Source organism: Antechinus flavipes, chromosome 2 (assembly GCF_016432865.1).
Source record: "Antechinus flavipes isolate AdamAnt ecotype Samford, QLD, Australia chromosome 2, AdamAnt_v2, whole genome shotgun sequence".
NCBI classification, from domain to species: Eukaryota; Metazoa; Chordata; class Mammalia; order Dasyuromorphia; family Dasyuridae; genus Antechinus; species Antechinus flavipes.
Genome location: NC_067399.1, coordinates 536,335,525 through 536,349,211, shown reverse-complemented (window position 1 = coordinate 536,349,211; position 13,687 = coordinate 536,335,525). Strand labels below are relative to the sequence as shown.

The following is a 13,687-nucleotide window of genomic DNA, read 5'->3' as shown; positions in this document are numbered from 1 at the left end:
GGTGGAAATTCTTTGCTCCCTAATCTAAACAGTGTCATTATGCTTGGTGAAAATACTCTATTTGGTATTACTTGCTACTGAAAACTTTTCCAAAGTGTTTTGTTGTTGTTGTTGTTGTTGTTTTTGTTTAGTTATTCTTCTTATTTAATTCCAGAAAGTAAGGTGGTAGCTTTTTCAGTAGACTCATTGAAGAACATAGTTCAAAGAAAAATGCTATTATAAAATTACGCATAAGATAATTTGACAAACTAAAAATTAAATTAAATAAATCACAACCCTTCAAGCTATAGAATACTATGAAGCACCCTTCACTATCTCTGATGGTATTTATGGCTCAACATTCTTTGTAGCAACTGGCTTCCACGGCTTCCACGTAATCATCAGGTCACTTTTTCTAATTGTATGCCTCCTTCGACAGCTCTTTTACTACTTCTAAAACTTTTACCACATCTAAAAATCACAAGCCAAAACTGCTTTTATGCAAGCTATACAGAATATAAAGTTCCACAAAATAAAAAATAAAAATTGCCCATTATTTATACTGTAATAAGCACTCATCAGTTTATTACTTAAGGCTAAAATGAGTAAATTTGTATTGTAGCTTTCATAATGAGCAGATTATTTTGCCCTCACTAGGGGATTAAAAGAAAATATAAAATCCCATAACCTTTTTTCCTCTTAATATTTATCTTTTAAAAAAACACAAGGTTGTTCTCAACAACTTTTCCCTTCGAGATAAGCAAGCCCAAGTTGCTAGTAAAAATTTCTTTATTGTCTTTTTCAGATAATGGGCTCATTAATTCAAATGGATATTGATTAGTGGAGAAAAACACATTACATCCTTATTAATGAGTCTGTCTTAGTAAAGAGGGAAATGTTGCATAAAATTAATTTGGTTTCATAAGTGACTTTATTAATGAAAATGCTTTCATATGACACTTGAATAAATCCAGTATATTAAAAAATACCATTTTTAACAATTATTGGGGAAAAAATCTAGGTGAAGGACATGATAATGCCTTTTCAGAGAAGAAATAGATTAATAAAAAACCAATGTGAATTAAAATCATTCCAGAATAAAACCAGAAATGATTATAAGAAGTCATATATTATTTTTGAAGAGTCAAATGCTTTCTACAGTAATTGGAAATTTGTAATAATTTTTTCAGAATTATACAGATATCTTAAATCTTAAGCTCACCCTTTCCTTTAAATGAAAAGAACCTAAACTGAAAAAATATATGAATATAGCAGAAATATTATTCCCAGACTGAGACTATATTTTAAATGTCTGTATACAGGGGTCCTCAAACTACGGCTGCAAGCCAGATGTAGCAGCTGAGGACGTTTATCTCCTTAACTCAGGGCTATGAAATTTCTTTATTTAAAGGCCCACAACACAAAGTTTTTGTTTTTACTATAGTCCAGCCCCCCAACAGTCTGAGGGACAGTGAACTGGCCCCCTATTTAAAAAGTTTGAGGACCCCTGGTATAAGTTTACAAAAATCTAAATGCCCAGCAGAATGCTGAGTTTGGGGGATGGATACAAAGGAAGACAAAAATATGGGCCAAAGCTACCCTCAGAGAACTCACGTTCCAGGGAAGAAGACAGCATTCAGATAACTGTGTACATATAAAAGATATATATATGCACACATACACACACACACGTGTGTGTGTGTGTGTGTGTGTGTGTGTGTGTGTGTGTATGTGTGTATACTGTGGAAGCTGAAGGGAAATAAGGTCCCAGCACTAGAGAGTACCAGGAAAGATGTCTTGCCAGTAATGGCTTTGAGCTGAATCTTGATGGAAGACAGAAAGGTCAGGAGAAGCAGCAGGGAAAGGATGGTGTCCCAAATCTGAGGGACTGCTGGGGAAGGGCCTGCAGTCCAGAGACAAACTCTTGTGCACAAGGAACAAGAGGCTAGTGTAGATAGATTATAGGGCCTGAAAAAGCCAGAGGGGGCAAGGGTCTTAAAAGCCAAGCAGGCTTTGGATTTGACCCTATAGAAACAGAGCTACTGGAATTTATTAAATAGGGACAGGGACATGCTCAGATTTGTGCTGCAGGAGATTCACTTCTGTAGGTGAGTAGAGGATGGGAGGCCAAGCAGAAGGCTGCTGCAGCAGTCAGACATGAGGTAACAAAGGCCTGTGCAAGGGCACTCGGGACACTCAGAAGAGATACCATGGAGGAGAAGTAGCGAGACAAGATTTGGCAACAGATTGGAGACATGAAGTGAGAGTGCCCACTGAAGAGTCAAGGACGACCCTGAGATTGGTCTGAATGACTGGGCACGTGGTGGTCCCCTAAACAATAATAGGGAAGTTCTGAAAAGGAAAGAGTTCAAGGGAAGAAGACAGATATTTGGTTTTGGAGTTGTTGATTTTGGATATGTGGTTTCAGCTATCCAAAAGGCAGTCAGTAATATGAGAGAAAGATTAGGGCTGGATATATAAATTGGAGACCATCTACACGTAGATCATTGTGCCATGGGAGTTGGTGAGATAATCAAAAGAAAGGGTCCAGAGAGAAGAGACATGGAGTAGTCAGATAAGTAAGAGATCAGACATAAAAACCTAGAGACAAGTCAGTATCCTGGAAGAGATGGTGATCTGCTCTGGCACAGGGAGGGCAAGAAGGCTCTTAAGGGGTCATTCATTGTGGTAACTTTAGAGAGAGGAGTTTCAGCTGAATCACGAAACTGCCGAGAGTTGGACCCAGAGAACAGAATTCTAGGAAGACTCTAGGAAGAAGTGGGAAAGAAGCAAATTCAGGCATGACAATAAGGAAGGCTTATTGCTTACAATGAGAACTGACCAAAAGTAGATTTCCCTCTCACATGGAGGCTTTTAGCAAAGGCCAGGTGATTGCTTGTTTAGTAGGAGTGAGTTCTTGTGTGAGGTCTACATCAGAACTAAGGCCCCTTCCTGTTCTTAGATTTTGTAATTATGTCCACAGTGGGATTATGAACTGAATGCCACAAACTTTTTCCCGATTTATCTACCTTGCTCATGCTGTAGGCTTATTCAGAAAGAGTGATATGAATATGAGGAACATGAAGAACAGTATCCTTTTGGCCCTAGGAAGAAAACAAATAATGCCTCAGAAATTGTCTCTCACATGTAGTTTTCTAAATGTTTATTAAGCTTTCCTAACACATTTGATCAAACATTCCAATTAATGTTAGAATTCCAACTGCAGTATATGTAGACTGAGTATTCCAAAAATCGTAGAGTGCTTTTAAGCCATTAAAATTTAAAGACTTTTTCAACACCGTGTGTGTGTGTGTGTGTGTGTGTGTATGCAATAACTTCTTTAGTTGGAATATTTGTTTGATCGTGTTAGGAAAGTTTACTAAATATTTTAAAAAGCCAAATGGGAGGCTGTTTTTAAGAAGATAGCATCTATTTTTATGCAGTAAGTTCATTCACATATAAAAGAAACGGTTTTCAAAGAATGAGAAGATAAAAATATATTGAACTAGAATTCTATTAAGTATAATCTTTGATTTAAAAATGTTAACATTAACTATTATGCCAAAATGCTGGTTACTAAAGACTTTCTTTTGACATTAAATAGGCTGAAATTACTTTCGCTTTATGAGACATCTGAAATCTGGTGCCTCTGCCAGAACTCACGCAACTTGAATTTGGTTTCAACCTTTGCAAGATGCAAACACATTTTGGGAGTAATTTCGGTAGCTACTTATCCCAAAAAATCAGGTGACCTTTGGTTCTCAGAATCTATACCAGCAGAATTTAAATTCTGCTGCTAGGCTTCTAAACAGTGTTATCATCAGAAAATTAGCTACTAGGTAATTAGTGTTTCTGGCCATATCCATTCACAAAACCACTAGGGGTGGAAGGGTCACAGTCTACCTATGGATAAAGTATCCTGATCAGTGAATTTGTGGTTCTCTTGAGCTGTATTCCAGGCAGTATAGAAGATACAGCATATCATAGATATTTTGTTGTTACTACCAGAGGCCCACAAACCAGTGATCAGTCAGCATTAGATTACAAAAAAAGTTTAGCCTAATATCTGAGCAATTTGTTTTTAATCTCCTGAAGCATATTATGCAATTTGGAGGGAAGGGGGAAAATGTTAGAGGGCTTTTTTTTTTTTCTTAAATTTTTAAAACTATTCTGGATTCATTGTAGCAATAAGAAATAATGAACTGATACCTAAATTGAAATGTTAATTTTAATTTAAGAGTACAATTGTTATATTAAATACCCTTGAAGTAGTGAGATTTACCTTTTTATCGGGTGTTATTATCCCAATGTAGTTTTCAGGAAGAGTTTCACTAAAATGTTCAAATTCATAGTTTTTCCTAATCAAACTTTTTTTTGGGGGGTGTGTGTATGTTTGTATGTCCTCCCTCCAGAAACCAGTGAAGGCGTCTCTCTACAGATTGGAAATACAAAAGACTTCATTATTTCCTTTGACCTCAAGTTACAGACAAATGGGAGCGTGTCTGTGGTTTTGGAGACCACAGAGAAAAACCAGCTCTTCACAGTGCATTATGTTTCAAATACTCAGCTGATTGCTTTTAAAGAAAGAGACATTTACTATGGCATTGGGCCCAGAACTAGTTGGAGCACTGTCACGAGAGACTTGGTCACTGACCTGAGGAAAGGAGTGGGTCTCTCCAACACAAAAGCTGTCAAGCAGACCAAAATAATGCCCAAGAAAGTAGTCAGGTTAATTGCAAAAGGGAAAGGATTCCTCGACAACATCACCATTTCTACCACGGCTCACATGGCTGCTTTCTTTGCAGCAAGTCACTGGCTGGTCAAAAACCAGGATGAAAAAGGTGGCTGGCCAATTATGGTGACACGAAAGTTAGGCGAAGGGTTCAGGTCTTTAGAGCCTGGCTGGTACTCGGCCATGGCCCAGGGACAGGCGATTTCCACCCTAGTGAGAGCCTATCTCTTAACCAAGGACCACGTATTCCTCGACTCAGCTTTACGGGCGACAGCCCCTTATAAGTTCTTGTCAGAGCAACATGGCGTGAAAGCCGTCTTCATGAATAAATATGACTGGTATGAAGAATATCCAACCACACCTAGCTCCTTTGTCTTAAATGGCTTCATGTACTCTCTAATTGGACTCTATGACTTAAAAGAAACTGCTGGGGAAAAGCTAGGGAAAGAAGCCAGGCTGCTGTACGAGCGCGGCATGGAGTCCCTGAAGGCCATGCTCCCCTTGTATGACACCGGCTCGGGCACAATCTACGACCTGCGGCACTTCATGCTGGGCAGCGCGCCCAACCTGGCCCGCTGGGACTACCACACCACCCACATCAACCAGCTGCAGCTGCTGAGCACCATTGACGAGGCCCCGGTCTTCAGAGACTTCGTCAAGCGGTGGAAGAGTTACCTCAAAGGCAACAGAGCAAAGCACAACTAAAGCTCACGACCAAAATCGGAACCACCAGTCAGGCTTTCATAGCAAAAACCAAGGCACATTTTAAAAGGTCACATAATGAGTTTTATGGACCACTTTAAAATAGTGATCCTTAAAGCTAATTCAAAATCATTGCATTCCATGATGTGGATGTTAACAAGTGTGAGTGACATTTCTAGCATGAGGGCTCAATAAAGGCTACTCCCTTTACTTTGCTTACCTATAGTCCAATTTGATTAGACATGCCTTAAAAAAAATTCACACTCAGTTTGGGGAAACATCATTTTCTTTTTATATGAAAATGATTAAATAGCCATACAGTCCCTCTGTCTAGCCCTTGCCTGAAAATTTAGTATGTGGCCTCTTTTAAAATGAAATTATTTATGTGTGTGTTGGAAGCAGAGTAAAGAAAAATCATGTGCTGTAATGAGGTAAATGTCTACTTGTAAACTGAATAGTGGACTGTGTACATCTTTTTAAAAGATGTTTCTTTTCTACAGAATAATTTGGGGGGAGCATTTGTTAAATTTGGTATATATGGAGAAATATTTTGAGCTTATGGTTTTCTTGAAATGTATAAATTAAAAACATAAAGCCAGTTTTCTGGCTTCAAAGTTACATTCTGTAAGCACAAATAAGAGTGAAAATAGTTGACTGCACAATTGCAAAACTACCATTCATTTTGATGAAACTTGATCTCCAATCAGATGAAAGTTTAATCATCAATCAATCCCCTCTGCCATGGCATTGGGTTCTTTTTGTCACTGTCTGGAATTTTGTATTGTTATTTTGAATCATACTTAAGAATTGTTCGTTTTGATACCATATTCTTTGTGAAACTTTATGATCAGCTTAGATTTATAAAGGATCTAATTTTCATAGCCTGCAGAAAAACTTGAATTAAAACTTATAATAGGCCTGAGTAGTTTCTTTTCCCCAGAGTAATTCACTTGAAGGGCTTTCTGAATCAGAGTCCATTGTTATAATCATTCCCCACCCCCACCCCCATACATGCTCTTAAGGGGGAACAATGTAGAATAAACATTAAATTCGAGACACATGCTTCTTTCAAACTGAAAGTCATTGCTGTAATGTGCATTAAATATTTTTTCCAGTGTTAGAGAAAGTTATTTCAGCCATTGGACAAAAAAAAAAAAAAAAAAAAAAGAAGCTGCTTCTACCCGTGAGCAGATTCCATATCCCCTCACATCCACATGAATGTTATCTGGATAGATGAAGGCCTTCAGAGTCATTGATCAGATCATTGAGCTAGTGGGGGTGGGGTGGAGTTAATTTTCCACTGGCCTTTGTCTTAATCCCATTAGTAACTGGTTGGTTGCAGGCTATTATATTTAATGCCTTACAGCAATACTGTGACTTCTATAAATTATAAACATAAGGTCCCCGGCTTTCCAAGTAAAAAGCCTGTCTGATACAGTATGGCTTGGCTATTTGTACCAAATGATCACCAGAAACCAAATATGTGCTCTGTCAATGCAAACTCTCTTTTACTTTTGGATTAAGAAAGAGAAATGAAACTTCTGAAGAGATAGTTCATGAGCTGAGGAAAAGATGCCTGTCAGCACTGAGATAAAATAAATCTAGTCATAGAAGAAGCGGGCTTGAAGCAACCAATATGTTTAACTATTTAACTTTTAATTTTGTAGTCTGAAAGTTTTGAACTTGGAGCTTTTTTTCTTTCTTTCTCAGTGCCAGAATCCAGAAAGTCTGTGTAATCACCCCATTTGATTCCTTTTGATAGCGAGGCTGTTCTAGAAAGATGAGTGGTCTGGGCTTCTCCCAGATGTGTTTGCACACCTTGAAGAATCTAGATTAGGAGGATTCATGAGAGTGTATGGTACTGCCTTAACCATTCGGCTGGCTTCTGTACAGAAAAGAAATGCAGTGACTTCATCCAGAAATGTCAGAAATGAATGGCATTGGGGTTTCCGTGCTGTTGGTCTGACCTTGCATTCTCTACTGTAGCAGCAGCTGTATGATTTCCTTGGTCCTAAGAGAGCTCCTTGAACCCATGGCACCATGATTGGGGGAAAAGCGCGTGGAGACTACATTGGTACATTCCTCCTAAACCGTTCTTTGTGTTTATAATTGCCTCCACAGACATCCTTGGGGAGAGCTGCGCACTGTTCTGAGCTTTGCTGGGGGCGAGGCTGGGTACTGGGGATAGCATAGGGCTGGTATGGAGCATGTATTGGTCTGGTCTGTAGCTGACTTTGATTTGAACCCAAACCTCTCTTGGCATTTCACATGTAAAATCAAATCATCCAACAATGGAGGGATGCGAGTTCCTTTTGACCTTTAATTCAGGAGAATTGTACATAGGTTTCATCTAAGAAACGTGATGCATGTGAGTATATGCAACAGTGACACACAAGCACAACTCTATAAATGTGGCAGTCTTCTTTTCTCAACCAGTGTCTGAAAGCTGTGCACTGGAAGCTGCTATTTTCATCCACCTTCTACTTTTTCTTTTCTCTTGTTTTTTCTTTGTTGTACATGTGGGTTATATACCATGTGTTAAATATGCAATAAAGTGTTTACTGGATGCCCTTCTGAAGGGTAGTCCTTTGTAAAGCTGTACAGACTTTGCAATTCAAGCACAATGTGCACATGTTAGTTTTATATACAGCAAAACTTGATTTTTTGCAGACGGAAAGGTATTATGTTTCTATACAAAGTAAATGGATCGTTTGTGCTTAATGTAAAGCTGCTTTATAAAATTGTAAAATAAAGTTTTTATCTTGAGAGCACTATGCCTGAGTGGTGCTGTTTTGGCGCTGGTATTCCAGGAGAGTATGGAGGAAGCAGACCAGGGGTAAATGGAGTGATGACTCCAGCCCATTACTTACTTCCACAGTCCTTCTGAACACATGACTTCCTTGCTAGTTAACGTGCTATGGGCCCAGTCTGAAACTCTGCTGAGGGCCCTGGGAGGATCCAAGAATGATGAGGGTGAGCTCTCCAGCCAGCAGTCTAGATGGAGAGACAAAACCAGCCAACATGTGGGAAACCGGTTTGGAACAAGGCTAAATAATGGCCCACTAAACTTTCACACTACGAGGTTTGCAAAGTGCTCTGTTACTGGTTTTACACTCATACATTACACTATCACACCTAAAAAAGTGTCAGGATTCAGAGAAGGAGAAATAAATCCTAGTGGGTTGGAGACTTCAAAAAGATAGCAGCTTCTAGTCTTTAATGGAGGGGGAAGAATTTGGTTATGCAGAATAGAAAGGGAGAATATTCTAGTCCAAGGAATAAAATGATCAGATGATACCACATCAGGAGAAAGGTTACCCTTTTCTTTCCTCTTTGGATAACTCTATTAATTCTATTAATATTTTCCCACACTTTTTTGTACTTGTCCATCTTCCACTGGTCATCTTTAAAAAAAAAAAAAGACATCCCATTGGGATTTGATTCATGAATATATATACAAAAGTATGGTCCCGTATCGTTCTTCCCAGAAGTCTGCAGGATGGAATGTTACTTATAAAGCAGATATACTCCCCTATTTCCACTACTCTTTAATCTCAAAGAGCACTTTGTCAATAATTACTACAGCTATCCTTACCCCCATGCTCAATTCAAGACTTCAAGCTCTCCCAGGCATCAGGAAACCTAACTGCATCTCACAGCAAGTCCATTTTGCAAATCATCTCCTAGCTTCTTTTCTAAAATTTAATAAATATGGAAATATGATAGACATAAATTCTGGAATATATGTGTGTGTGTGTGTGTGTGTGTGTGTGTGTGTGTGTGTGTGTATTCAAATTCAGCCTCAGATACTCACTAGCTGTGTGAATCACTGGGCAAGCCCTGAAGACTGCTTGGTGGCTTAGTGGACAGAGAGTGATGGGCCTGGGGTCCCCAAGATCCGAGTCCAAAATCAGCCTCAGACAGTCACTAGTTGTGTAAGCTCAGGCAAGCCATTTAAGCTCCGTTTGCGAAATAGCAAACCATTCCAGTGTATAGTCCAGAATCAGAAAGTGCCAGACATCACTGTACAACTCAACCATAACAAAATATATATATATGTACATATATACACACAGTCACCAACAGGTTATCTGCTCATTATTACATTGTGGGGCTTTTCTAGTTTTGTATTTGAAATGAAACTTTTGAAACCTTGAATATTACTTTGTCCACATCAAAGTATTGGAAATTAAACTTCACCCAGAGTCATAAGGAAATAGCTATTAGATTCTGGCTCAGCTTGCTATACACTATTTTAATTTTAAAATTCTCTAAAACAAAACCAAATGGGCTAGGGTTCACATTCAATAAGGTTGAACCAGATGATCTGAATCTTGGCTCTGTCAAGGATTTATCTAATTTATGAATCATCTATAACATCAAAGTCCCCACTATGGACTTTGCTTTGTTCCTAACGCCTGCCCTGGAATTTTCCAAAAATGAGAACTTTAAACAGGGTATTTGTACTCACTGTAATAGGTCATGGAATGAGGGAACTCACCTCCACTGCTCACATTGTACAATTAATTTCCCTTTTCTAGACTTCAGTATCCTTTATAAGAAAAGGAAGTTGGGAAAGATGGTTTTCGAGGGTTCTTCCAACTTTGAAATCTTATGATCTAGGAATTTAAAAATCCAGAGTGCCGCAGTATCAACACCATTATTAATAAATGCTGGATGGTAAATTTTTGTTTAGATGTATGAAGTCATCCTCCTGCCCAAGTGTCTTGAAGATGTCCTGGGTTTGCTTAATGACAGGATATAAAATCTAGATTGCAGACAGAATCTAGATTTTCATTACTCCCATTCGCTGAGAGTGGGAAATTGAAAATAGAAGTGAATTTAAATGTTGTCATGGTGATTAATTTGAATGTTTGCTGCCCAATTTGCGGTGAAAGGAGATACATTTACCATCTGCCTAGAATGATTGATACCTTGTGTACAAGTGCTACATCTCCTGCATGTTAAACAGCAATTCTAAATTGTTCCACTAATTCTTTTCCAGAAAGAGAAAGAAATGTAAAGCTAACATTGCTTTAATACCCCTGTTTCTGTACAGCAGTAATTGAGAGGCAGAGGAAAGGGAGGGAAGGGGGAGGCAGGATCCTGGTGACTGAAATAACCCTACATCCGCGGCACTAAGCAAACAATTTTGCTCAGATGCCATTAGTTTAAAACCTCTGCTATACCTGAGGCTTAACACCGTGAAAATCTAGTTTTGCCCCATAATCCGATGTATTCCCATCTGTGCCCTGAAATCTCTGATTGCATTTTGAGGTGAGAATGGCTGCTTTATTCCAGTTGAGGAAAATCTAGTCAAGTAAGGAAATGAATCCCACTGGAAACCTTGTTTGGATGTAAACATGTGGCGAAATGGCTCCTTATTGTAACACCTGTGAAGTGAAATCTGGGCAGCCCATTTTAATAGAACAGTGCCAACTCCCCTGTGTTTCCTGAAGTAAATACTTAGATTCTATCACCTGCAGAGTGAATAAGAAGAGGAAATGGCTATGACTGACTTCTTTAAAAGAAAAAAAAAGTAGGATTTTAGAGCGGGAAAGGACCTTAAAATGCAGTCCAGCCCCTTGAGATGAAAAAACAAAACAAACCACCTCAGGCAATGACTATAGATTAAATTGTAGAGGAATGCCCTCTGACTCAGTTTCAGGGCTCCTTCCATTACGCAGAGACCCTCCTACTAACTTCTACTTGCAGCCTTAAGCACCTTTGCTTTCCAAAATACTCCCCAGGCATTCTACTGGGGCTTCTTATGCTGTCATTAGACTAAGAAACAGAAGAACTAGTTTAATTTGTTCTCACTTGGGGCAATTTGCTTCACAGCTCTTTAGAACTCAGTTTACCTCTTTGTAAAAATTCCACAGTTGGACTAAATAATCTCCAAGTTTCCTTCCAGCTCGAACATAATGACTTAGACAAACTTTCCCAAACCCAAGCAAATACTAAATGGCTGTGATGCATTTGGTGTCTGCTTACGAGCAATTTTGGTGCTCCAAATTTGGATTCCCGGCTGATTTGTTTTGCTTCCTCACTGATGGTAGCAAATTATCACATGCACATCCAGGCGGTTTGCAAATGACTCTTAAAGAAGGGATCTGTCTATAATCCTGTGGAGAATACTTTGAACCACTGGAGGAATGTTTTAATTTTTTCTCTCTATATCCCTTGTTCTCCTGGGTTTGAGAAAGGATATAATCATTCCTTCATGGTTTGCCCTGCTTTAACTACACATAAAAGTCAGTATGGTGTCTTTGAGGGTCTTTTGGAGACAGGAAGATTTAAATCCTGCCGCTGACAGACAAACAACCATTTTTACCATATCTTGCTGAAAACAACTTCCAATTGTTTCCAAATATCAGATCTAATCCTGAAAGATTGTTGCCATGGAGGGTATTCACCAGAAGGTGCCACAGACACCGCCATTCCAAAAGAACCATCCTATAAGTGCTTGGAAGAGTCACTGAATAAAAAGATTTCAACTGAGTCTAATTCTCTGGATTCACTGCTCTTTTCTACTTATTTCTTTAAAACAGATTAAAACACATGTGTTTTAATATATTTAATATATTGGATTACTTGCTGTCTAGAGGAGGGGTGGGGAGAAGGAGGGAGAAAAATTTGGAACACAAGGTTTTGCAAGGGTGGGTGTTGACAACTATTTTTCCATGTGTTTGAAAATTAGAAATTTTTTGAAAATAAAAAGCTATTTAAAAAAAGACTGATTTTAAAAACTCAGATCATCCTTACTATAGCCAGGTGCAGATGCTATTGCCAATCAACTTCTGCCATACACAACTCCACTGAGATTGGCCCACTTCAAAATATGCACAGGAAAACCTCAAAACTTTAGGGATCCAATCAGCTTAGAATCTGTACCCGCGGTCTAGCTGACGTGGGCACCTGCCTAGTCCCCAACCTTAACCTCTCCTGGTCCCATTGCTGCTGGTTTCTTGAAAACCTTGCTGTCTCTGCCTCCCCCACAGCAAGCTTAGGGTCTCCTCCACCTCCCCTTACCTGTGCTTGGGCTCTTCATCTTCTCCTTCACACAAGCTGGACCCTAATAGTTGTTGTACTCTGGCCTATGACCTCTGCCATGATGGAATATAAGGGGTTTTAAGCTGGAGTCCAGGGACTTGGGTTTGAACCCCATCTCCAGTACAAGTTGAGTCTTCTGGAAAAATATTCACAATCCTTGCACTATTCACCTGGCATGGTCATTGTGGAAAAAGTGCTCTATGAACCTTCAAGCATTATCAGAACATCAGTCAGTTATTATTCTTATGTAAATTTAACAATATATATATTTTTCATTTTAATTCATGACAGCAGCTTTTCAGTCTCACAGAAGGTTTACAGGCTAATTAATATAATGACCATTTGGAAGTGTTATTTAATGCAAGTACTGTTTTATCTTTGGGAAACACTTTTATAGACAAGAGCCCACTTCCCCTTTCTATTGCTGACCAACTACCCTAGGAGCTATCAATGGTTAGCATCCTTTCCACTTCCTCACACATAGCAGTTGGAGGAATACACTTAGGAGAGGGAGATCTTCCTCCCTGTGCCTTCAGAGCTCCCCTCGTACTCAGTGTTCACTAACAACCAATGCATTGTTTTCCACTATCTTTAATTCCCAACTTATAAAGGAGACTTGACCAATTTACCCATGAAATACCATTATTCATTACGTGGAACTGTAGAATATATTGAAATAAATGCAATCTTATTTCCAAATAATGTACTTATTATATTAGGAATTAGTATCTGGAGCAAGATGATTTCAGAAAAGCCTGGAAAGACATGAACTGATGCTAAATGAAGTGAGCAGAACCTTGTACCCAATAACAGCAACATTATGTGATGATCATCTATGATAGACTCAGCTCTTCTGAGCAATACAGTGATGCAAAACAATTCCAATAGCCTTGGGATGAAACATACTATCTATATTCAAAGAGAGAACTATGGAGACTGAATATGAATGAAAGCATACTATTTTCACATTTTTCCCCATTTTTGTGATTTTTCCCTTTTATTCTGATTTTTCCTTTTGCTCAATTCTAATTTTCAAGAGATTATTTTCATTTCTAGCCATATGAAAAGATGCTCCAAGTCATTATTAATCAGAGAAATGCAAATTAAGACAACTCTGAGAGACCACTACACATCTGTCAGACTGGCTAGAATGACAGGGAAAGATAATGCAGAATGTTGGAGGGGATGTGAGAAAACAGGGACACTGATACATTGTTGGTG

The 13,687-nt window shown here is 38.7% G+C and overlaps 1 protein-coding gene across 2 annotated transcripts in view; it reads left to right on the top strand.

The window, feature by feature from the left end:
- The window catches only part of GLCE (glucuronic acid epimerase), a 150,966-nt gene extending 142,782 nt beyond the window's left edge, over positions 1-8,184 (top strand). For both annotated transcript variants that reach the window (XM_051980777.1, XM_051980776.1), the window contains one exon: positions 4,392-8,184. In XM_051980777.1, the coding sequence (XP_051836737.1) occupies positions 4,392-5,416 (1,025 nt within the window). In that variant the 3' untranslated portion in view covers positions 5,417-8,184. The remainder of the gene's footprint in view (positions 1-4,391) is intronic.
- The last annotated feature ends 5,503 nt before the right edge of the window (positions 8,185-13,687 follow it).